Source organism: Nuphar pumila, chromosome 15 (assembly GCF_984573655.1).
Source record: "Nuphar pumila chromosome 15, dmNupPumi1.hap1.1, whole genome shotgun sequence".
Lineage (NCBI taxonomy): Eukaryota > Viridiplantae > Streptophyta > Magnoliopsida > Nymphaeales > Nymphaeaceae > Nuphar > Nuphar pumila.
The window spans coordinates 2,076,863-2,100,327 of NC_143263.1; the positions used below are offsets into that span (position 1 = coordinate 2,076,863).

General features: G+C 36.0%; 1 protein-coding gene across 2 annotated transcripts; it reads left to right on the plus strand.

Annotated features, from left to right (window-relative positions):
• Positions 1 to 125: 125 nt before the first annotated feature.
• Positions 126 to 11,176, plus strand: LOC149814102 (NADH--cytochrome b5 reductase 1-like). Of its 2 annotated transcripts, none has more exons than XM_089990254.1 (10): positions 126 to 274; positions 351 to 507; positions 3,847 to 3,988; positions 4,079 to 4,169; positions 4,304 to 4,381; positions 10,056 to 10,136; positions 10,275 to 10,364; positions 10,478 to 10,543; positions 10,645 to 10,731; positions 10,854 to 11,176. In XM_089990254.1, the coding sequence occupies exons 2-10, from the start codon at positions 402 to 404 to the stop codon at positions 10,944 to 10,946; spliced, it is 834 nt and encodes a 277-aa protein (XP_089846380.1). In that variant the 5' UTR covers positions 126 to 274; positions 351 to 401; the 3' UTR covers positions 10,947 to 11,176. The 2 variants fall into 2 exon arrangements, with proteins under 2 accessions (XP_089846380.1, XP_089846381.1); XM_089990255.1 differs by having other exon boundaries at positions 159 to 274; positions 320 to 507.
• The last annotated feature ends 12,289 nt before the right edge of the window (positions 11,177 to 23,465 follow it).

Consider the following 23,465-nt stretch of genomic DNA (forward strand, 5'->3'; position numbering starts at 1 on the left):
TCCAATAAACTGGATATCGAACTTGCTCAAAAAGTCAAGGGCAGTTAAATAATTTAACACAATCTTTTAGCGTTCAATCCTCCCCTTTTCTCACTATAAAATGGAATCAATGCCCAAGCAGATTCATCCAGCTTTTGATGAGTTATGGTGGTTGGTTTGGTAGCTTGATTGGGGCTTAGCTACCAACAAAAGACCACCTGCGTTCCACTGTGCCGTCTGCCAGGGTCCACCACGCCCTAACCCTCAGTTTTTGGTGGTGGTTGGTGGTTGGTGGGTAAGTTTTGGTGTGAGCTACTTAGAGGGCTGTCATCTGTTTCAGTTTCATGTTGGTACTATTCATTTGGTTTTAGGAATTCAGGGAGACCTGTACTTTGCTGCGAAGGAAGAAAAGAACAGAAAGGATGGACCTGTTTCAGTCACCCAACCTGGAGGTCATCAGCATCACCGTCGCCGTCGCTGCCATCGCTGCCGGTGCTGCCTACTTTTACCTCACCAAGAAGCCCGAAGGCACCCCCCCTCCCTCCTTCCTCTCTGTTTTAATCTCTTCCTCGCTTGAGGAAATGGCGTCGAAATGATTTAGATGGTGCTTGGTTTAATCGGGATTGGTGGTGTTTATGGTTTTCTTGTTTGTTGGTGTTTTGGATTATGGTTGTTTTCTTGGTTGGTTTAATTGGGGATGGTGCTGTTTATGGTTTTCTTGTTGTTGGCGTTTCAGATTATTGTGGTTGTTTTCTTGGTGATTTTTCCAGTTTTTTTTTTTTTGCTTGATGTTGGTCCTTGATTTGTGTGATGGGGTTGCTTTATGTGTTTTTCCTTCGGTTGGGGTTGCGTTGATGGTTATTTTTTTGTTTTTTGTTCCTTGCCCATGTTAATTTTGATGATGCAGACTGGGGTTTACAGTGGAATGGTACTGGCAGATTTTTAACAAACCCAAAAAATTTGGATAAAGGGCTGTCAAGCCTTATGAGATTAACATTTCTGAAAATTTTGATTGTAAACAATCTGTTAAACCAGCGCCACTATGATGCTAAACCTCTTATTGATTAAACTGCCCTAAATGGACCTAAATGGATAGGTCCCATTCTTTCCTTAAATACCTCTGCGGGTAGGAAAATCACGATCAGGATAGCAAGATCCGAGCCTATGGAACTCTGGTGGTGTAGGTCTTTTGACGAAATGGAATGACCTTGCTAGTCATCGATAACAGTTACATCACCTTACATACGTGGCTTTAATTTGGATGGAGGTATCTATGAGATTAGGGATGTACAACAGCCAATCTGAGCTGGAGCCTGAGTTCAATCTCAACTTGGTGTTGATGAGCTTGAGCCAGGCCTGAATTTTTATGAACCAAGGGTACACTTAAGCTCAGCAACCTGCGATGTCTCTCATACTATAGGAATCTAATCTAAGACATACAAAATGTTCATGGGGGCATTTTTTGCACCAAAATCAGTTCCTTTGTAACGATTCCTTAAATGACTATGCGGTTTAACGTGGTATTCCTCCAAGTTTTGTAGGAAAAAGAAAAGCCTTCTTGTCATACTAAGGAAAAAAAATGTGCGGATAGCATTTTGTCAAAATAGTGTCTACAGAGAAAAGGTTTTAGAGCAGGCTATTGACATAACTTTGGCTCTCTTGATTGGCCGAATTATGGATGCATCAGTGCCGAATATTTTTTTAGTGGAACGTAGAGTTGATCTAATTTGTAGGTTATCTATGTGTATCTTATGTGGTACGTCTTCCTCTATATCCATGTATATCAAATGAAGCTGGTGTGACATTTGTTATATTTTTTTAAATTCTTTTTTTTCTCTCTCTCTCTCTCTTACTTACTTACATGGACGCTTCACTTGGCATTCATGTCTTGCAACAACATGACACGATATAGGACACACTGTGATACTTCATAGACAGTCAAATCTGTCGGACACAGTTAACGCTCTTTAATTTTACCTATTCTTCTTATGATCTTGATTGCTTACCTTATATTTACTTGTGTCCATTTTCTTTTAAAAGTTGTCATTACATTACATTTCAATTTTTAACTTAGTTTTGTTGTTATATGTCAAGCAGGTTTGCTCTTGTCCATCTTTTTCTTTCTTTTGCCTAAATCTATCCATTTGCTAGTAGTATCAAATTGTTTTCTCTCCAACTCGAGAGATGGACATTTTAAAGGACTTAAAAAAGATTATACTAAAGGTTGTCAATGGTATTTTGCACACAAATCCAACGTATCCTAGTTTAGGATTGAAGCTTTTGATGCATGAGTTGGAATAGATAAAAAATGAAAGAGAAAAGAACAATTTTTGCTTTTTTTGTGAAGTTTTTCCTCCCTCTCATTTGAACTAAACAATTTTCTGTATCACAAAATGCTAGAACTAAAGCTTTCAAAGATCTTGGACTCATGATCATCAATGGAATGTCTTTGGCTTAATTATTGGTGAATTAGGTGTGTAGGATACCAAGCCAACTTTAGCAAACTATTGTCAATATGAATTACAATAGAATGGTTTCCCTCTTCCTTTCAAGAATGGTTTTCCCCTTTCTTTCAAGATTTATTTATTTATTTATTTTTGGTTACTCTATGTTTGTGGAAATTTGAAACTTATTTTGAGTTGTGAGAATCATGTAGTTGATTATTTCATATGTTTTCTCTACCACCATCTATTCTCTTCTATTTTAATTGTTATGTTTTCATCGATGTTCAGTAGTGTGAATAATAAATAAAACGATAGTTTAGAAATTAAACCTAGTTATTTGTCCACTGTATTATTTAATTTGTAACCAACCACCTTAAGTCTGTCCTCTAATATGTGCCTTTCTGTTACTAAAAATGCTACCACTAGAACAATACTTTTTATGCTAAAACACAAAGTGAGAACTCTATATAACAGTTCATAGAGCTGCGACACATGTTACTAATGTTAATAAATACTAAATATCTATAAATATGACAAGTATACTTATTCTGTTAGGTATATGTATATTTTATTTAGCTCCTAACAAGCTAATAATTCTTTTATCCTACTTTTGGGCTTGAGGTAGGCTTGAGCTTGGCTCATTTATCAAATGAGCAAGCTCAAACTAGGCCCTCACCAAGCATAGCCCAAGTTTTCTTAATTGATCAGTGAAGTGGGTAATCAGTTAATGAAATTTGTAGACCTCAAGGGCGGTTAGATAATGGACATGGTAATGAGGAGCCAAGGAGATGTTTGGATATACTCACTTGTCCAAAAAATTCGGGGACAATCTGGAAGTTTTGATCCTGAATGAGAAGATTCAGAACATTGTTCTAGGCATATCCTATTCCTGGAGAATTGGGTGCATCAAGACAGACCCAAGTAACAATCTTAGCTAGTAGATCAACTATTATTTATATAATTGATTAGTTTCTTTCTTTTCTCCTTTTTTTAAGCAAAGAATTGTTGTTGTTTATAAAACATGGGGCCTGGACTTGTTTTTACATTTTCCGTCAAATAAATTATCAATCATTTAAGATCACGAGAATCTGAAATTTGATATTCTGCAGGCAGTGGTTTTCTGAGACATAAGCTTAAATATGATATTTTTAGTGTGGAAATTGGTAAATTTATGTCCTCCACACAAGCCATCCAAAACACCCAAATACACCACCACATGGAATTATGATGGATGTGAAAGCTTTTCTTGGAATTCCCAATCACCCTTTTTTATGTATAAAGTTGCATTACATAGAACTTAAATTGTTAGGTATTTACTTGAGTTCTGATGGTCAATGAGTGACACTCATTATTATGTAAAGATAGCTTGCTAAGATTTCATGGGTTAAAAGGATGTGTATATTTTTTATGATTTGGTATATAGGTTGCTTGGATCCTGAAAACTTTAGAGATTTCAAGGTGGTGAAGCGTACACAATTGAGTCATAATGTCGCCAAGTTCCGATTTGCTCTTCCCCTACCTACCTCAGTTTTGGGTCTTCCTATTGGGCAGCATATAAGTTGCAGGTGTATTTAATATTTTCTTAGTTTTTTTCAATTTTCATCAGCAGTGTCATCCTTTATTGATTTAATTGGTGTTCTATCTCATGTGGTCAGAGGAAAGGATAGTGTTGGTGAAGAAGTAATCAAGCCTTACACCCCTACCACTTTGGATACGGACGTCGGTTACTTTGAACTAGTTATAAAGGTTCCTAGTTCCCACTTTCTCATTCAGTTACTTCTAGTTCTCAATAGTTTCATCAATCAATTTACTGGGGGGTTTCTGGCATACTAGTATGTCTTGAATTTTCCTTATGCTAACATTGCATATTGGTGCATCAGATGTATCCTCAAGGAAGGATGTCCCACCACTTCCGTGAGATGCGTGTTGGGGATTACCTTTCTGTAAAAGGACCAAAGGTGCCATTCTATATCTAATATTTTTGTTGAAGTCACCTTCTAGCTTATGTTAATTTTTGGTATATATAAAATTATAGATGCCCTTTAAATATGCAAGTAGATATCTCATAAAACATAAAGGACATTCATTCCTATTCTTGGATAATTAAATGTTCTGGTCACAACCTTTGTTGTATTCTGAGTGCTATATGGCATCTTACTGTCTTACCTGTTGAAAAATACAAATTGGGCCTATAATCTTGTAGTTATAAGCGTAACTGATTCTTCCTGAGTGGTTGAACAGGCATCATGTTAGTTGTGGGATTTTCTGGTTCAACTAATGAAATACCAAAGAAGCTTCAAATAATTGGTTATATGTTTTGATTTCTGGTCATTTCCTTGGTTTTGTTGCTTTAGCTAATTAGAAGTATCACAAACTTGTTTGCATCACTATAGTGATTTTTGCTGCTTTGTATATATAAGTATTACCAACTTATATGGCAGTGGTAGTTTTAAGTGAATTGATTTGATGTTTGCACGAGGAAGAATTCATGATATTTCTTTATCACATTTGCAATATTTAGTTATTTGACTGCAAACCTCCCATTGGCAGTATATGAGGCCTCTATAGTCAAAAGTGGTAGGTGGTGCCTAGGCAGTTAGCCCCTAAAAAGACTAGTCGGGGACTAGGCAGACTAGCCGATACACCAATTAAAAAAATACACAAAATATGTAAACAAATTGCTAAAATTAATAACAAACATATATATAATATAAAATCAATCAACAACAAGCAATATATAAAAAATAACATGTTGACAAATACTGTAAACAATTATATTACATAACCTGCTCAAAAAATTATGAACCAATGAACAATTGAATAAAAATACGATACAAATGACAATGTGAATAAGCAATAAACAAAAAATAGAAGCATGCATGCAAAAAAAACAATAACAATAGACAAAAAATAAGCAATAGACAACAAATTCATAACATTTTTACAACATAAAATCAATCAACAATAAACAATAGACAGAAAATAACGTCGTTAAACAATGTAAAACAATTATATTACATAACTTGCTCAAAAAATAAAAGAAAAAGAACAATTGAGGAAACAAACCACACAACTAACAATGCGAATAAAAGGCAGCTAAATAATTTAAATAAATTAAGATCTTCATAATATTTGAAATTCACATCCAATTCATACTAAAATGTCATCATTGAAGTACTGATAGTTCATAATAACTAAAAACATCACATTTAATCAAGGTCTCGTATGCTAATTTTCATCTCTAATTTATAAAGAACTTAAAACTAAACTATATAGGCCAAGAATTAGGACACATATTCAACAACACATATACACACATAACAAACTTGACAAAAAAACAACAACTAAGCAACACATTCACATAATTCAAATAACAAAAAAAGTATAGTCAATACATGTCCAATGAGTCAAAGACTAATATATCATAATGTATTATGTGCCCAAAATAAAGATAAAAAAAGAAATCTATTCATAATTCAAATAACAAAAAAGTCAAGTCCATAATCAATACATGTCTAAAGTCCAAACTCCAAAGAATCAAAGACTCTAATATATCATAATTTATTGCATGCCCAAAATAAGATAAAAAAAAAGATCGTGAGATGATGAAGATACAAGTCCATCATCAACAGAATCATCTTTATCAACATATTGACCTTCTTCTTTAGTTTCTGCTGAAGTAACTTCTTCTATTTCTACAACTCTCATGGTCCTTTTCTTTTTTCCCTTCTTCGACGCCATGCTCTTATCCTTTTCCTTCGGTAAACAAGGAGTTTGGCCCTCTTTATCCTTGGATGCTCCAGTTTTCACATCAACATCGCGCCATGTGAGGGAATCATCATCCCCATGGTCTATGTCATCATCGCCTGGCCATTCATCCTTTTCATCTACTTCCCTTAATATGATTGAGTCGATGTCTCTTTTGCTTTTTCTTTCTTCGTACTTTTGCCTGAATTTTTATTATATTGCACAAACACTAAATCATTCAACTTTTTGGGCAATAATTTATCTCTTCTTTGTATGTATCTGCATAAAGTGAAATCTAAATTAATAAATATATAATATTAATAAAAATAAGTAATATCAATAAGATCAATACTAGTAATTAAAAAACTTTGATTACCCCTTCGAAAGCACTCTAGTTACGCTCACAACTCGAAGCACTACAAGTGAGGCCAAGAACTCGAATAGCAAAGTTCTGCAACTGCTGACATCCATAGCCATAATTATTCCACCACTCAGCTATATATGAAATATAGATAACAACATGAAATAGGTAAGTAATCAAATCAATAAATAAATTATTTATATAACGTACATGTAAAATTAAAATTATATGCTAAATTACTTGGTAAATAGTCTTTTCTCTTTCTTATTTCCATCTCCAAGCTAAAACTTCCAAGAGATCTATATTTTTGCAATTGATTGTGTATGGCGCTTCAATTTTTGGTACAAGACGACCAGTGCATTCATACAATCTATCTTTAATTTCTGTATTTGTTTCTATTCCCTTGTACCCATAATATATTTGCTGGATTTAGGTATAATCCAGTTGCATGCAACGACTGATGCAATTGATTTTCCTATCTTCTATCAATTATCTTCCAAATTGGACCATAACGTGCTTTAATATTTTTCAAGTTCAACTATCAAGTAAGTAACACAAGTTAATATATATAATAAAATGAATTATTTAGTAAATTGATTAGAACATAAATTATAAAACATACCTTTATTTGTTCTTTTGCACGGTCTCATATATGTAACCCATGACTGGCTTTTCATCACTATCAACCAAGCAAAGCACATTAAACAAACGGCCGATTATTTTGTATGCATGGCTCACGCTCTTCCAAAATCTAGTTTGTAAAACTGTTCTTCTAGGTCTCTTTTCCACCAACAATATTTGCCAAGTTGGAGTTGATCCACTCATCCCCAATAAGCATAGATCTCAAACCTTTTTTTGATTCACGGATGCTTTGAACAGTAAAAAATCTCGTAACAAAACGAGTTACTGTTGGCCTATATAGCTCCCTTATTGTATATGTTTTCATCATGTGCAATGACGAGTATGAGCATATATGAACACTACCAACTCCTTTGATTTTTTGAAAACACCATGCAATTCAGTAAGTTCCCCTATGTCCAACATCAAATCTATGTAGTGTGTTGCGCATGGAGTCCAATACAGATGGGGCATCTCATTCATCAGCATGCTACCCTCCACATAATTGACAGCATTATCTGTAATCACTTGAACTACATTTTCAGGACCCACCTCCTTTACTACACCAAGCAATAACTCATAAAGTAACTTTGCATCTTTGACATGATTAGATGCATCCATTGACTTCCAAAACATTTTACGCAAAGGACAATGAACTAAAAAGTTGATGAGTGTCCCTTTCCTTTGTATCAATCCACCCATGACATTATGGAACAACCATACTCGGCCCAATGCTGCTTGTATGTTGCCAAAAATTCATTTATCCTTGCTACCTCCTCTAATAATGGTTCTCTAATCTCATGATATGATGATGCCTTCATTCCAGGGTTAAACTGCCTTATCGCCTCAATCATGGTTTGAAAGCTGGGTAATCTTGTAGCATTAAATGATATCCCAGCTTGGTAGAACCGGAGAACCATCTGCTACATATTCGCTCCCTTTCTTTCTTCTTATATTGTTTTTCTATGGTGGTCTGCTTTGTCCCAACAGTCCCTGATGATTGCTTTTTTTTTCCTCCAAAGCAGCCCAAAAATATATGTCTAATGGTCCTTTGGGTAATGGGGGCCTCAAGTCTAAACCATTTCCACCAGTCACCTTTACTTCCCTTTCTTCATTCAAAAGCATACTACCTGATCTACCCTCATGTGTGCTGATTCTTTTATTCTTCTCATCCTTCTTTGAGTCATGCATACATTCTGAAACTACTTTCTTTATTTTCTGTGTTACCCGGTCACATGCCTTGGCATTGCTCTCTATGCCAAGTAGATGCTGTTTGATTCTATATATCCCACCATCATATGTTCCTTCACAGACCTCACATGTCACTGAAGTCAAATCATTCCCGTCTTTGCAATACACCCACTGCCATGCTGGGTCTTTTGATATCCTCTTAAAACCTTTTGTGCTGCTGCTGCCACTAGCCACCAAACTGGGAGTAGAACAACTCACACTAGCTGAAGAAAATCCCTCCATTTGTTATTGTAGCAATTAAAGAGACAAAATTTAAAGGAATCAAAGAATCAAATATGTATAAATGATAGAATAAAAAAATCACACATATATATATATATAATAATATAAATACAAAGAAGCAAAGAATCAACTACATATATATTAATATATGAAAGAGTCAAAAGATCACACACATATATATATATATATATATACACACACATGAAAGAATCAAATAATAAAAAAATCACATTCATAAATATATATGTATACATGTCTATATGTAAATGTATATATTAGTAATGTTACACATACACGTGTATAATTTGTTATTATTATATATATATATATATATATGTACATAAAATTATATCTATTAAGATGTATACTTCAAATAAGTACACATGCTTTCATTCAGCCAATAAACTAATGCAAGTAAGCAACAGAAAATCATCGGAAGAAAATAAGAAGAGATGGGAGGAAAAGAAGAAGAGGAAGAAGAGGGGAGACATGAAGAAGAACAGGGAAGAAGAGAGGGGAGGAAAAGAAGAAGAAGAGAGAGAGAGAGAGAGAGAGAGAGAGAGAGAGAGAGAGAGGGATACCGCGGGGGTTTATAAATCCCCCCTTTATAAACATATACATAAAAAATTTAATAGACTACCCTCGTGCCTAGGCGAGGGCAACCTAGTCGCCGACTAGTTGGCACCTAGTAGGGATTTTTGGTACAATAGCAGATGCAGCACCTAGACACCCTAGACTAGGCGTTGGACATGTGCCTAGGGAGACTATGCGCCTAGTCGGAATTTTTGGTACAATACCAGATCCAGTGCCTAGACACCCTAGACTAGGCGTGGACCTGTGCCTAGGGCGACTAGGCTGCTAGTCACTGCTTTTGACTACATAGTATGAGGATAAACACAAGATCTATATGAAGGTGTGATTCACTGACAGGATATGCGAGATCATAAAAAAGATATCCAACCTGGAGGTGGTTCATGTTTTTAATCATGTTCAACAACAAACGATGTTCAGAAAACTAGTTCGTGACTTTGGATGCTTCCCTGCTGTCAGGGGGCAGAAACTTGGCAGTTTATGGCTTACCGTATTTTCCACAGGGGATGTCTAAATTAGTGTTAAAAGTTTGGAAATAGGAAATTGAAAACTGAAAAAATGAGTTCTTCTTAGCACCAACTCTGACACAGCTGACGGTCCTCACTGCCTCCCACAAGTTTCTCAATTCAGCAGCGGTCTTATATTGTATAGGCTTGTATCTCTCATCCAAAGTGGCGTTCAATTGCAATGGAATGATGTTATTATTGGACTGATTGAACTGTTGGCACCTAAGATGTGTATGTTGAGGCTCTTCATCTTTTCTGCATTTCCACTTTTATAACTGTTCATGTGCATTTACTCATGCATGTAGCTCAAGTAGTGTTCTTTTGGATGCATTTCAGGGGCGTTTCAAGTATCAACCTGGCCAAGTTAAGGCATTTGGAATGCTTGCTGGAGGATCTGGCATAACTCCAATGTTTCAGGTACTAGGAACTTAAAAAGTTAAGGCAGGTTGTTCTTGAACCTCAAATAATATCTGTAAATATTCTGCATTATGTTTTGGTTTTTCTTGTGCCCTTGAACCTTGCTGCTGCAGTATTAAGTTTTGGTTTGGTCTTCAGGTAACTAGGGCCATATTAGAGAATCCAAAAGACAATACGAAGGTACACCTTATCTACGCAAATGTCACATATGAAGACATTCTGCTGAAGGTGATCCCCTTATATAGTTATAAACAATGAATGGCTTCTTGGGACTTATTCTTGATGTATATATAAATGATCTTGAGGTATAATAGTTTGTAAATTCCTGATATCTGTTGCAGGATGAAATTGATGCCCTTGCTGGTAGCTTTCCTGGACGCTTCCATGTCTACTATGTTCTGAATCAGGTAAATTCTCATGTTCAGTTTCTTCTGAACCAGATATTTCATACCGCACCAATGCTTTTTCTAATGGTAGACGTCACATTCTTACTTCAATTTTATGTCAGCCACCTGAGATATGGAACGGTGGTGTTGGTTTCGTATCAAAGGAAATGATCCAAGCTCACTGCCCAGCACCTGCAGATGATATTCAGGTATCTTCTCATTTAGTTGTTTGGTTGTTTGCTTTTTGCGTGCAATCGGTTCTCTTTTTTCTTAAAATTTTACGTGCATTTAGAGGTTTTTTTTTTCTTTAATTGCATTTTTCATTTATCAGATATTGAGGTGTGGACCACCACCGATGAACAAAGCCATGGCTGCGCACCTTGACGACCTTGGATACACACAGGAAATGCAGTTCAAGTTCTGAGCTTAGTATTTTTGCTATTTCCTTTTTCCTACTTTTTTGGCATGTTAAGGAGAGACGCCCATAATCTTTTTTCAGGCTGTATGGCATAGGCTGTATGTTGAGAGCCTTTGATTGCCCAAACAACTGTCTGATGCTTAGCTTGAGCTGCTTTTCAGTACTTTATTTTTCCCACTTTTTACTTTTGACAATTGAGCTAGTTTCACCTGATAAAAGACTCGTTATTTTCACAACCCTGGATTATACTTTGATGCAAACTGGTTGTCATATGGCTGTTTGTGTCCGCCTTTCTTATCTTTCTTGTTCAGTGGTAGGCTGGTAAACGAGATGAACGAGCCAGGCTCGGCTGGTTTAATATTTAAGTCAGCTCGAGCTTGGCTAGTAACTAAACGACCCAAGCTTGAGTCAACTGAGCCAAGCCACGAGCTGGCTCGTTAGAAAAAAACCAAGTATTTAACAATGACAACAACGAGATTCAAACTGCAGACCTCTCTTTTACAAGCCATTGAGTCCTTACCAACAGCATAAAACTACCTTTTGTGTCAAATAAAAAATCTATAAATTATAATCTTACAAGTTTACGCTAGCGAACCATGCTGAGCACCGTTTGTTCGTGTTTGGCTCGCTTTTTGTTGATGAGCTGCTCATGGCTCGACTTGCCAGCTAGTGAGCCAAACCATGAGCAGCTCGGCTTGTTTTCCAGCCCTATTCAGTGGTGATGATAAAAGTTTCTGTGATCAAAGCTTGCCCCTCGTGCATCATTCATCTCACAGATGGATAGCACTAAGAAGACGCTCGACTAGGAGCTGTCTTTGAGTTCAGTGAGCGAACCCTGATGGGGCCTGAACCCGATCCAACATGAAAACTGACCCAGATGGTTTTACCAAAAATCAGGTTTGACGGGGCTGCATTTGAGCCCTGCGCAGTGATTCACATGATCTGGCCATTTTTTTTGTACTTGGAACAACAATAATCAGGCTGGGCCTGGTTGGGTCAGAACTTCCCCCAGGCTGAACTGGGACCGTGGGCCTTTGGGCTTAGGTTTTGCGAGTAAACAAGTCTAGCTTCTTCCAAAAACTTTTGTGACTGTGCATGTCTCCTTTGGAACCCCTCTTTAACAGTCAATTCATTCTCAAAAATTTGGAGAGAATGATTAACAAAACAAAAATTTTACATTATTGCAAATGTGAGAAAATGATTCTCCAATGTTGCAAGAGAGAGTACCACAGATGAAAATGGTTCCCCAATTTTGAGAGAAAGGGGGTCACTAGGTCAACGCTGTAATTGCTTTCTAGAGAGAGAGAGAGAGAGAGAGAGAGTCTCTGTCGAATTTGAATCTCAGTGCAAGTTGGATCTGGTAAAGGTATCTTAAACATGAATAAAGGATGGCAGTGGACCGGGGTGGAGGTGGGGGACAAGGTCTCCACCCCCGCCCCATCTCAAAATTTTGCCCTCCATCCCTGCCTTCGTCTCCACACGGGTTTTGATTTTAACCTCCATCCACACTACCATTCTCCCCGGTCCACTGCCATCTTTAGAGGTATTTTAGTTATTTTACTAACGGGATCGAGGATCCTGCCTCCATTTTCGCACAGGTTTTGATTTTAACCTTCATTTCCGTTTCATGTCCTCCATCCGTGGTTCAAACGAGGTGAGACGGGGCGGGACCCTGTTTTCCCCCGTTCCACTGCCATCCCTTGTCATGAACCTGGTATAAGATCCAACTGAGGCATTGATCCGAAACCCATTCTACAAACTGTGAGAAAAAGAGCGGGGATCCAAAATTGAATTGGTGGAAGGCCTCTACGATGAGTTGGATTCTGTATTTAAAATGATTTTGATCGGCGTACATCAGATTAGGCCAAATCACATCTGACTTAGATTGAGACCTACCCATGCGTGCAATTTTTCTTAGTGGACTCAATAAATTAGATCTAGCTTTCTCTGGGTGGCTAGGGCTCCTATATTAGTCCTGGTTGTAGCCAACGATGCATGACGAATCATGTGGCATGAAGCTGATGAACATTAGTCGGATCTATATTTGGGTTTGGATTTAATCCAATTCATTTGCACTTTGGATGTGTGTGAAAACGTTGATCTCGGTTTTTCTTTTTGCCAACCCAGCATTACCATTTGAATCTGGATTCCGTCCTGCTGAGGTCAAGTTTAGCTCGGGAGGAGCCTAACATGAGCTGGCTGGCGTGAAAAAAGAAACTTGTATTTTAAATTTGTGAAACCAATGAGATTTCAACTCTGAGAGAGACATCTATTCTTAATCAGTTATACCATATTTCTTTTTGTGAGTACTCAAAACCCTTTAGGCTCCCTTTGAGAAAAGGGTATGGGAGGAGCTGGAAGGGCGTTGGGGACGGTTAAATGCTGTGGCTGGCGGGTCCAAACGGATTTAGACTGTGTTTGGGAGAGGAAAACGTGAACGTCGGTTGGGAATCAGATCCGGAACCGAGAGGTTTACAACTACACTCACCTACTTCCAAACAATAGACAGACGTCTCCTTTGAAATTCATTTCTCTTGAAGTCCAATTTTTGTATTTTCTAGAACTTGCAAATCCCTGGTTTCCAAACAGACACCATTTGTTCGTGCTCGACTTATTTATGATAAATGAGCTGCTCATAGCTTAGCTCACCAGCTAGACCAAGCACAAACAAAGTTCATAATGAATTGAACCAATCTGAACCACGAGGTGCTCGTTCATCTCCGAGCTGCAAACACCATAAAGTAAAAGTGGGTTTGGAAATATACCAGATGAGAATTATAACTAGGCCCCCCACATAAACTTTTTCTAAGTCATTTGGCAGAGTACCATAGTGACAAAAGTTAAAAACGGCAAAATATCGGCAGCCAAAATCTCACAAGAAATCCAACTTTTTTTTTTTAAATCTTGCATTTTTGGGGCAAAATCATGACAATAAAAATTAAATAAAAAATTATAAGGAAATATAAATAAAACACATGGGTTTTCCATGATAAATAGCTGATAAAAACATTAACATCATGTTTAAAACACAGTGTTTATGTTTTTGATGAAAAACTTGCAAGAAATTGAAAATATCATGATAAATTACCGTTTTTAACTTTCGGGTAATTTTTGGTGAGATTTGTCACTATACAAAGTACCACCTCCGCCTAATTTTCCTGAATTATTAAAATTAAGCACAAAAGTTCCCTGGCAGTTTAACTTAAGAGGCCTTCGCATTCGTCCAAGATCCGCGTATTCGATTTGGTGTGGGTTCATGCTATGAATGGAGTTAAACACTCAGGGATGTAAACAGTCCGGATTCGGATCAGACGTAGTCAGTACCAGATCCAACCAAACGGATAAATGGACTCAGATTTGAATAGTGAAAAGCTCATATCAAATCTATTTTTTTTACATGTAATCGGATTTGGATATCCATCAGATTCCATTGCAAAAAACCAATTATAATCGGATATGGTTTGGTCTGACTAAACTAAGTCGGATTCGGTCGAATATCGGATAAAATCCGATCTGAATTTAAAGTCCTCTAAAAATAGACTATTCTAATAAGTTTGAAAATTTGTTTAAAATTTACATATCGCTGGACCGGTTGGGGGTACATTTTGGGCAAAGAGCATAGCCATATGATACGAGAACTGAAGGAGTTATCAAGCACATGGGCACAGAGTTCAACGATTTCGATAGATAATGACAATATAGAGGTAAGAAAATGACCAAAACACCCTTTCATTTCAATCGTGAGCGTGGATCACCACGTGGTGGCCCAAAACCGTTTATTTACGGTTGCGTCATTTTAATGTAGCAATAGGGTTAGAACCGTCAGTTTCGATTGCTACATCTTCAAAAAGAGGCACGCGGGAAAAGAGTTTGGCGGGCGTCAAATTCCAAAATTTCATCCTGAAACCAATTTTTTTTCAAATTCTAACTCTATCTGCAACCAAAACCCCCCTCTCTCTCTCTCTCTCTCTCTCTCTCTCTCTCTCTCTCTCTGGGTCTGGGCTACTTACTCGCCGTTCTTCTACAGGGGAAGAACCGGAAAATCATTACCTTCTTCTCCTCAAAACCCTCTTCAGATTTTAAGGTACGTAGGTTCGTCTAGCGACAACATAAATTTTTATTTCCTTCAAATTTAGTTCATGTAGTTCTCTATAATCGATCGCCCAAAAGTTATTTTCAGTCACCAATGAGTTTTCCCATCACAAAATCACCATTTCTATCGAAATTTAGACTGCCCATCTAAGAAAATATGGTCAGGGAATCGGATCCCGTGTCGTTCTACAACAGACTGCGCGAATCAGCGTCCTTGTCATCGTCTTCGCCGTTGTTGATCTTTCCCTCAACCTCCGATGTTGATTCTCTCTGTTCCCTGAAGATCGTAAACCATGTTTTGACCTCTCATTCGGTTCGGTATTTCTGCTACCCTGTCTCATCCTTTGCGGAGGTCGACCGACTGGCTGGATCCAGCCTTCGATCTGATGATCAGCCCATCTCCATCCTCTTGATTAATTGGGGGTGCCACCGAGACCTGCGGCGGATTCTAAATCTGAGGCCGCTCACTCGGTTTTCGTTGTCTACGCCATTGCCGATGTTTCCTATGGTGTCCGATTTGCTATTAAACTATACTTGGATCATGTTTTTTAATAAAAAAACATGAATTCGTAAACCATGAATATTTATAACAATTTTAGACCGTCGATATTTAAACCTTATAAAAACCTACATGTTGGAATCGGACTCTCAGATTTAAGGAAAACATGATAAAATCCTTCGAAATTCCGGTAAGCTAGCAGTGGGCCAAAAAAGTGTTAGACAGCCACCACCTACTATTGAAGTAACAAGTCATTTTCTCTGGAAAATCTTTGTTATCTAAAACGTCACGATTTGTTCAAAATTCTTCATTTTGGGGAAAATCTCAGCAAAATATCGGCATACATTGAAATGCATAAAATATAAATGCAGATATGCACTAATATCATGATAAACGAGGTATTTAAAATTGAGCTTTAAAAGGTTCATGTCTTTTGCTACTATATAAGTATAAGAGCTACGATAAATTCGCGGTATTTTCAAATATAGGCGATGTTTATGACGTACTGTTTGAGGGAGGGAGGAAAGTTCCAAAGCCGCTCTCTGAACTTCAGAAAATTGGTAGTGATGTATTTTCCGTTGATTTGGCGGTTGTGCTCTGCTCTTTTTCTTTTCTCTATAGGGGTTCTTGTTTGGCTGCAAATGGTAGAAAACACTCTGTTTTCCCACAAGCACGTGATATTTTTGCCACTAGTGATAGGTAATTTTAGGTTTTCTTTTTCTTCTTTTCTCTCCATTATTTTGAGGTTATGTTGATCGTTGTAATGTTAGCGCCGAGTCCATTTTCTTGGTTAAGATCATTGTGCATAGGGCGTTGAGTTGCGATTCGGTTTGGCATTGTTTGTTTTCACCGTTGAGTCTTAATTATAATGTCCTCACATTCTTGGTGCTGTTTGCTTACATTCGGTTTTCTGTTCTCTTGACGATATTGGATCGGCAGGATAGTGATCGGGATCAAGTGCAAGGATGGGGTTGTCATGGTAAGACCTTTTGTTCTTGGGTTTGATCTCTGATTTTTTTTCCTTGTTCAAAATTTTTGCCTTTTGCCATTAGCTACTGTGTATGTCTCTTGTATCTGTTTCTAATCTATTCAAGTTCTATGACATTTGTTTTTGTTCTCCCTTTACTGAATTTGGGTGTTAAGAAACTTATAGCCTCAAAAATGATGTTGGAAGGTTCCGATCGGCGAATCCATTTTGTGCACCGGCGCTCTGGCATGGTATTCTCTATAGAATTTCTCTTTAATTTTGTAAACGCATCTATCTATAGATGAATCATGACTTCATGCGCAAGATTCAAAAGAAATAAATTGCAGAGGTTTTGAAGAAAATGAAATCAAGAGGGGCAGTTGGCCCATATAGTATACTTATTGAGGCTTGAAAATGCTTGAGAGAGAAATGTTTAGAATGATTAACAAATTTTTTTAACAAGATTTGGCGGACAAATAAGATGCCTAATGAGTGGAGGAAAAGTACTTTGGTGCTTCTATATAAGAATAAGGGTGATATACAAGATTGCACAAACTATCGTGGTATAAAACTCATGAGTCATACTATAAAACTTTGGGAGAGGGTGCTTGAGTCTAGGTTGAGGAAGATTGTCATGATATTGGAGAATCAATTTGGTTTTATGCCTGGAAGATCAACTATGGAAGCTATATATCTTCTTAGACAACTTATTGAGAGATATATAAAGAGAGAAAAAGATTTGCATATGGTTTTTATTGATTTGGAGAAGGCATACGATAGAGTACCTAGGGACATTCTCTCATGGACAATGATGGAGAAAGGCGTTTCTCTCAAGTACATTAGTATAATTAAAGATATGTATGAAGGAGTAATAACCAATGTCTGCACTTGTGGAGGGGTGACAACCAATTTTTCTATAACGGTTGGGTTACATCAAGGATCTGCTTTAAGCCCTTTCTTATTTGCTATAGTGATGGATGAGCTTACAAGATTAATTCAAGAAAATGTGCCATGATGTATGTTGTTTGCTGATGATATTGTTTTGATTGATGAGTCTACAGCTGGGGTTAATGCTAAATTAGAATTATGGAGACAAACATTGGAAGCAAAAGGTTTTAAGTTGAGTAAGAGTAAGACAAAATATAAGAAATGTCAGTTTAGTAAGCAACGAAGTAGTGATGGGAGTGTAGTGAAGCTTGGTGGGCAAGAAATACCGGTGGATGATTGTTTCAAATATTTGGGATCTATCATTCAAAAGTATGGAGAAATTGATGGAGATGTAAATCATAGGATAAATGTTGGGTGGATGAAATGGAAAAGTGCAACTGGAGTGTTGTGCGATCGTAGAATGCCATTGCGGTTGAAGGAAAAGTTTTATAGGATGACTATTAGACCCACTTTACTATATGGTACATAATATTGGGCTGTCAAGAGACATCATAGTAAAAAAATGAGTGTAGTTGAGGTGCGTATGCTTAGATGAATGTATGAAAATACAATAAAAGATAAGATTTGGAGCGAGGAGATACGTAAGAAGGTAGGCGTTGCACCCAGTGAAAATAAGATGAGAGAGAATAATAATAATACTGTATTAGATTTTTTAATAAACAAAATTGTGTCAGTAAGACAAAATTGAAAGCCAAAAGGAAGCATAACTTGACTAAATTTGTCATATCAAGCCTTTGGGGCTTGTTTAAGTCCATATAAGGCCTTATGTAAACGAAAAACTTTTTCTTGACGAATTTTAATACCAGGTAGAGATTCCATATAAACTTCTGCAGCTAGATTACCATTGAGGAACACATTTTTGACATCCATATGAAAGATATGCCATTTCTTTATAAAGACAAGAGCAATTAAAGTTTTTATAGTGATCATTCTAGCGACCGGTGCAAAATTTTCCTCATAGTCTATTTCATATTCTTGGAAATAGCCTTTAGCAACTAACCGAACCTTAAAATATTTAAGAGTGCCATCGCTCTTGGTTTTAACTTTATATACCCGACGACATCCTATAGGTTTCTTTTCTTGTGGAATATCTTGAATAGTCCATGTATTTGCCTTTTTTAAGGCACATAACTTTGTTGACATGACTTCAACCCATTCAGGATGTTCTTTTGCAGTATCATAATTAGAAGATTCTATGTAGAAATGTAACAGGGCAATATACGCTTGGTACTTTGGCGAAAAAGACTCATAAGATACAAATTTTTCAGGTACTTTTGACACCCTAGATGATCTTCTTGTTTCTATATGATCCTGTACTTTAGTATATTTTTTTAGAGCATAAGGTTGCTCTAGGTTACCTCGTCTGAAGTATTGAATGCATTCTGGATGGGATGATTCAGTACTTATCATATTTTGATCTTCTTGATCATCATCTTCTTTATCAATCTCTGGAACTAAGTCCAGTAGAAAGGAATATTCATCAATTTCTATAGAGTTTTTAATTTCAAAAAAACTTTCATTTTCTAAAAATGATACATTTTGTGACACATATAGCTTTCTAGTTTTGAGATCAAGGCATCTATAACCTTTTGATTGCTTGCATAACCAAGAAACACACATAAAATAACACGAGGAGATTTGTTTGAAGAGTTTTTCAACAGGTGAAATATTGCTTAACACAAGATGACATTTTATTAATGAGATATACCGCGGTTAGAGTGGCTTCGACCCAAAAATTTTTATTTTCTTTTTGCTAGGCCATTTTGCTGAGGTATACATACATGATCTTTGATGTGAAATACCATGTAAATGTAAGTAATCATTAAATTCTTTTGACAAAATCTCTCTTCCTGAATCAGTATGAAAAATGGAGATATCATTCTTAAATTGATTCTTAACCAATTTATAAAATATTTGAAACTGAAAAAATTCTTTGGATTTATGTTTGAGAAAATAAATCCAAGTATGTCTTGTAAAATCATTTATAAAAATGATATAATATGAAAAAACCCCATTCGGACATCACAGGTGCAGGACCCCATACATCCGAATGTACTAACTCAAAAGGCCGAGAGGGGACAAAATTTCTTTCTTGAAAGGGTAATTTCTTCATTTTTCCCAGAATACATTTTTCACATTTAACTGTTTTAGAATTACAAAAGTTTTTCATATTTGAAAAAAACTGAATCTTGGATATGCTAGGATGACCAAGTCTCTTGTGCCATAGATTGAAGTTTATTTTCTGAACATTACAACAATGTGTATTTTTAGGAATTTCAAAAAAATCCATGTAGTATAAGCCTCATTCTCTATGGCTTTCCCCAATCAGCTTCCCTGACTGCTGATCCTGCATTTTACAACCACGAGAGGAGACCAAAATGTTATATCCATGGTCAGATAGTTGAAAAAAAAAACAAGAGATTGAGATTTAATTTGGGAATATATCTAATTTGTGGAATATGAAATCCTTTTAAGTTTTGAGATTGTTTTTCAAAATTTTCTATTGCTTTGATTTCTAGTGATGTTCCATCGACAGAAAAAGCATTAGATCCATTTGAGTTATGACATTCAGATAATATTTCAACATTCAAAGCCATATGAAAAGAAGCACCTCAGTCAAGAAGCCATAGAGTTTTACCTGGATCGGAGGTGCTCACAAAAGAGACATCAACTCCCGTAGATGAAGATGCTCCCTTGAGTAGTGGTTTAAGTGTTTCCATCAATTGTGCAAGAGACATACTCTCAATGGAAGTTTCACTTGATTCTTGTGGTGGTTCGACGGAGGCAACCTTTTTGTCATAAGGTCTCTTTAATTTTGGACAATGAGATTCACATGTTCAGGTTCACGACAATAATAGCAAATAATTTTCTTTTTCTCAAAATCATCATTTCCTCTTCCATAGTTGGGAGGTTTGTAAGTTTTGACAAAGTTTTCAGGTTTCAAGACGGCTAGAACTAAGTCGTCATTGGTCTTGAAAATTTTACTTTTTATTCTATTTTCTTTCATACTCAACTTCTCTATTATATCTTCTATTGATGGCACTTTTCCACGATGGAGAAGAATATACTTAGTGGATTCAAATTCCGATCGTAATCCACTAATAAAATGAAAAAAAATGCTACACATTGATTTTGTTTTGGCGAAGTTCAATATCTTGTGGAGAATGCCACTTTGGTTTAAGAAGAGCTAATTCTTCCAACAATTTCGACAAGCCATTGTAGTATTCTCTAATGCTCTTGTCTTCTTGAACCATATTCCGAATTTTAGTTTGTAGATTGCACATATGTTCAATATCTTTAAGAGAATATATTCTCTTAAGGTAATCTCACGCATCATTAATATGCTTAAATTTAAAAAGACTCGAGTATTTTTTTATGTCAACACTTGTAGTAAGTCAAGATATAATTTTGGCATGACCATCACCATTCCTTTCATTTTTTTTCATAAGTGGAAATGACCTTGATCCTTTCTACTTTCGTGAGGGGTATTTCTTTTTCGCCTTCATCCTTGGTGAGGATTAGTGTAGGTTCCATATCGGTCCCGTCTACTAATTCCCATAACCCCTTTTCTCATATAAGGTACTTCATAATTGAAGCCCATGTGACATAGTTTGAATCATTAAGCTTAATGTGTTTAATGGTGGCGTTATCATTATCATCAATTTTATAAGTCTTAATAAGAAAAAGAAAAAGAAAAAGAAGACTTAATGAGCGTAGAGAAGAGAGATGTACCCTACCACGAATAGTAGATACAAACACACCTCCAAGCTTGTTGATCACCTCTGTTATATATACTTGAAGAAGAGCACCTCTTCTCTAAAACTTGAGTGGCATACTTCCCAATGCACCAAGATAAGTAGCTTGATCACAACTGTAGCTCTGATACCATGAAAGAAAATAAAACCTCAAACGAAACTTCAAAAGAAGCACACAAAAGATCTTTCTCAATGAACACAAAGGTTCATTCAACACACTCGCAAGAACCGAAATATTCAAAAGAGTGCACACACGTAGAGAGAAAAAATATATCTCATTAAAGTGGGATAAACCCACACACAAAAGTCCTACAAATACAAAAGTAAAAGCCCATATTTATAGGGTTGAAAAGAGCTAAGAGAAGGAGAGTCGTTGGGCTTCCAATGACTCTAAACGTCTCCCAATAAATACCAATAGATGCTTTATGCTTTATTGATTGAAAAGTCAATAAAGGCATAAGCCTATTTAAATGTCCTAAAAACAAAAAATAAAAGTTATTCTAACTAGCTTAATTCTAACTAATCTAAGAAGCTAAACTAAAGAATAAGATTACATATAATATAGTTATCTCACATATGAGATTAATTATAAGATTACAATTTTAACACTTCCTCTCAGACTTACGGTTAGACAACTGAAAGTTTGTCTAAAAGAAAATGAAACCGGAGAGTGACAAGAGGTTTGGTAAAGAAGTGAGTGAACTGATATTCTGAGGAGACATATGAGAGATCAATGGTGCCGTGTAGAAATAAGGATGTCAATGAATCAGATTTTATCTGATATCTGATCAAATTTGATTCTGTTTAATTGCATTTAGTAAGCCAAACCAATATTTGATTATAATCGTATGCTGAAATGTTTTTGTTTTTTTGCTACCGAATCCATCATATATTTGAACTTGGTATGAGATTTCACTATTCTAATCTCAATCTGTTTTGCCAACATTTGATTAGTCGAATATGGTATTGGTTACTTCCCATCTGAATCTAAGCGGTTTACATCCTCATTATAAAATCATGGGTGGGTATCAATTTCATGTGTACACGTGATGGTTTCACAAATGCAAAAATTATCAGTATTAGAATGCAACAAGGATTGTCGACTTCCTTTGTTAAATTAATTTGATGAAAAATACATACACAAAGCAATTGTAAATTACATATTACATTTTTAGATCGAGAAAGAAACACTGCAATGTTTTTTTAAAGTTATATATATATATATATATATACTCTCAAACTTCTCAAATGGGATTTTTTTGTTGTTTTTTTCAAAATTCTGACTATACAGGTGTGTTGATTGATTTACTATAAATCAACACTTGGATCTTGAAATTTACATAGAAAAATGGTAGTATTTGGAGACTTGAAAATTTATAAAAAGTGATCTATGTTGATTTTGAAACTTATGAAAACCTATTTATGCATCAGAATGAAATATTCTAAGAACTGTTTCCTAAAAAACAAGCATATAGGTCACATATGTATGGTCAAAATTAAAAAACAAAAACAAAAATTCAATTAAACATTCATTGAGAGGTTCAGGAGGGTTTTTCATTGGGCAGGTTTTCATTTTACTATATATATTTATAATTATTCGTAGGTGCTTGAGCATTAGGTACTTGACATGTACTTGAACATGCTGGCCATTCATTGTGAGTTTGATAGACGGTCAACATAAAAAATGAGCACTAGAGGCAACAAAAGTCAATGCCAAAGGTCAATAAGGGTGACAAAAATCATCGTTAAATTTTTGAGGCTCCAAATATCATTTTTTCAATCGAAAACACATGATCTAGGTGTAGATTCCTTGTAAATCGACCATGCCCAACACATTTATGGCATTTGAATTGTGAAAAAGACAATGGAAGGGTAGTAAAACCCATTTAGCACCTAACGTGTGAGCAACTACCAATTTCTCTCTCTCTTTCTCTCTCTCTCTCTCTATATATATATATATATATATAGCAATGGTAATATACCTAACCCATCCCTGCTCGACCCCCTCCCGATGGACTTTTATTTAAAAAATCTGACCTTACAAATGTGTTCTAAGTGCTTGTTGTCATAGGAATAGTCTTGGATCATGCATTTTGGATGAAAAAATAATTATTGGTGCCTCGAAAGTCTTAAAAAATTATAGACCATTGGTTTTGGAACCTTATAAAAACCTATCCATGCATCAAAATTAAATGACCCAAGACTCGATTCTTATGAAAACAAGCATGTAGAACACATTTGTAAGGTTAGAATTTAAAAAAAAC

What these genes read in the sequence shown, in the direction of transcription:
- LOC149814102 (XM_089990254.1), top strand. Translation starts at nt 402, where the DNA reads ATGGACCTGTTTCAGTCACCCAACCTGGAGGTCATCAGCATCACCGTC. An exon ending in TTTCTGTAAAAGGACCAAAG is followed by an intron (nt 4,382 to 10,055) that starts GTGCCATTCTAT and finishes GATGCATTTCAG; the next exon opens with GGGCGTTTCAAGTATCAACC. An exon ending in ATGAAGACATTCTGCTGAAG is followed by an intron (nt 10,365 to 10,477) that starts GTGATCCCCTTA and finishes TATCTGTTGCAG; the next exon opens with GATGAAATTGATGCCCTTGC.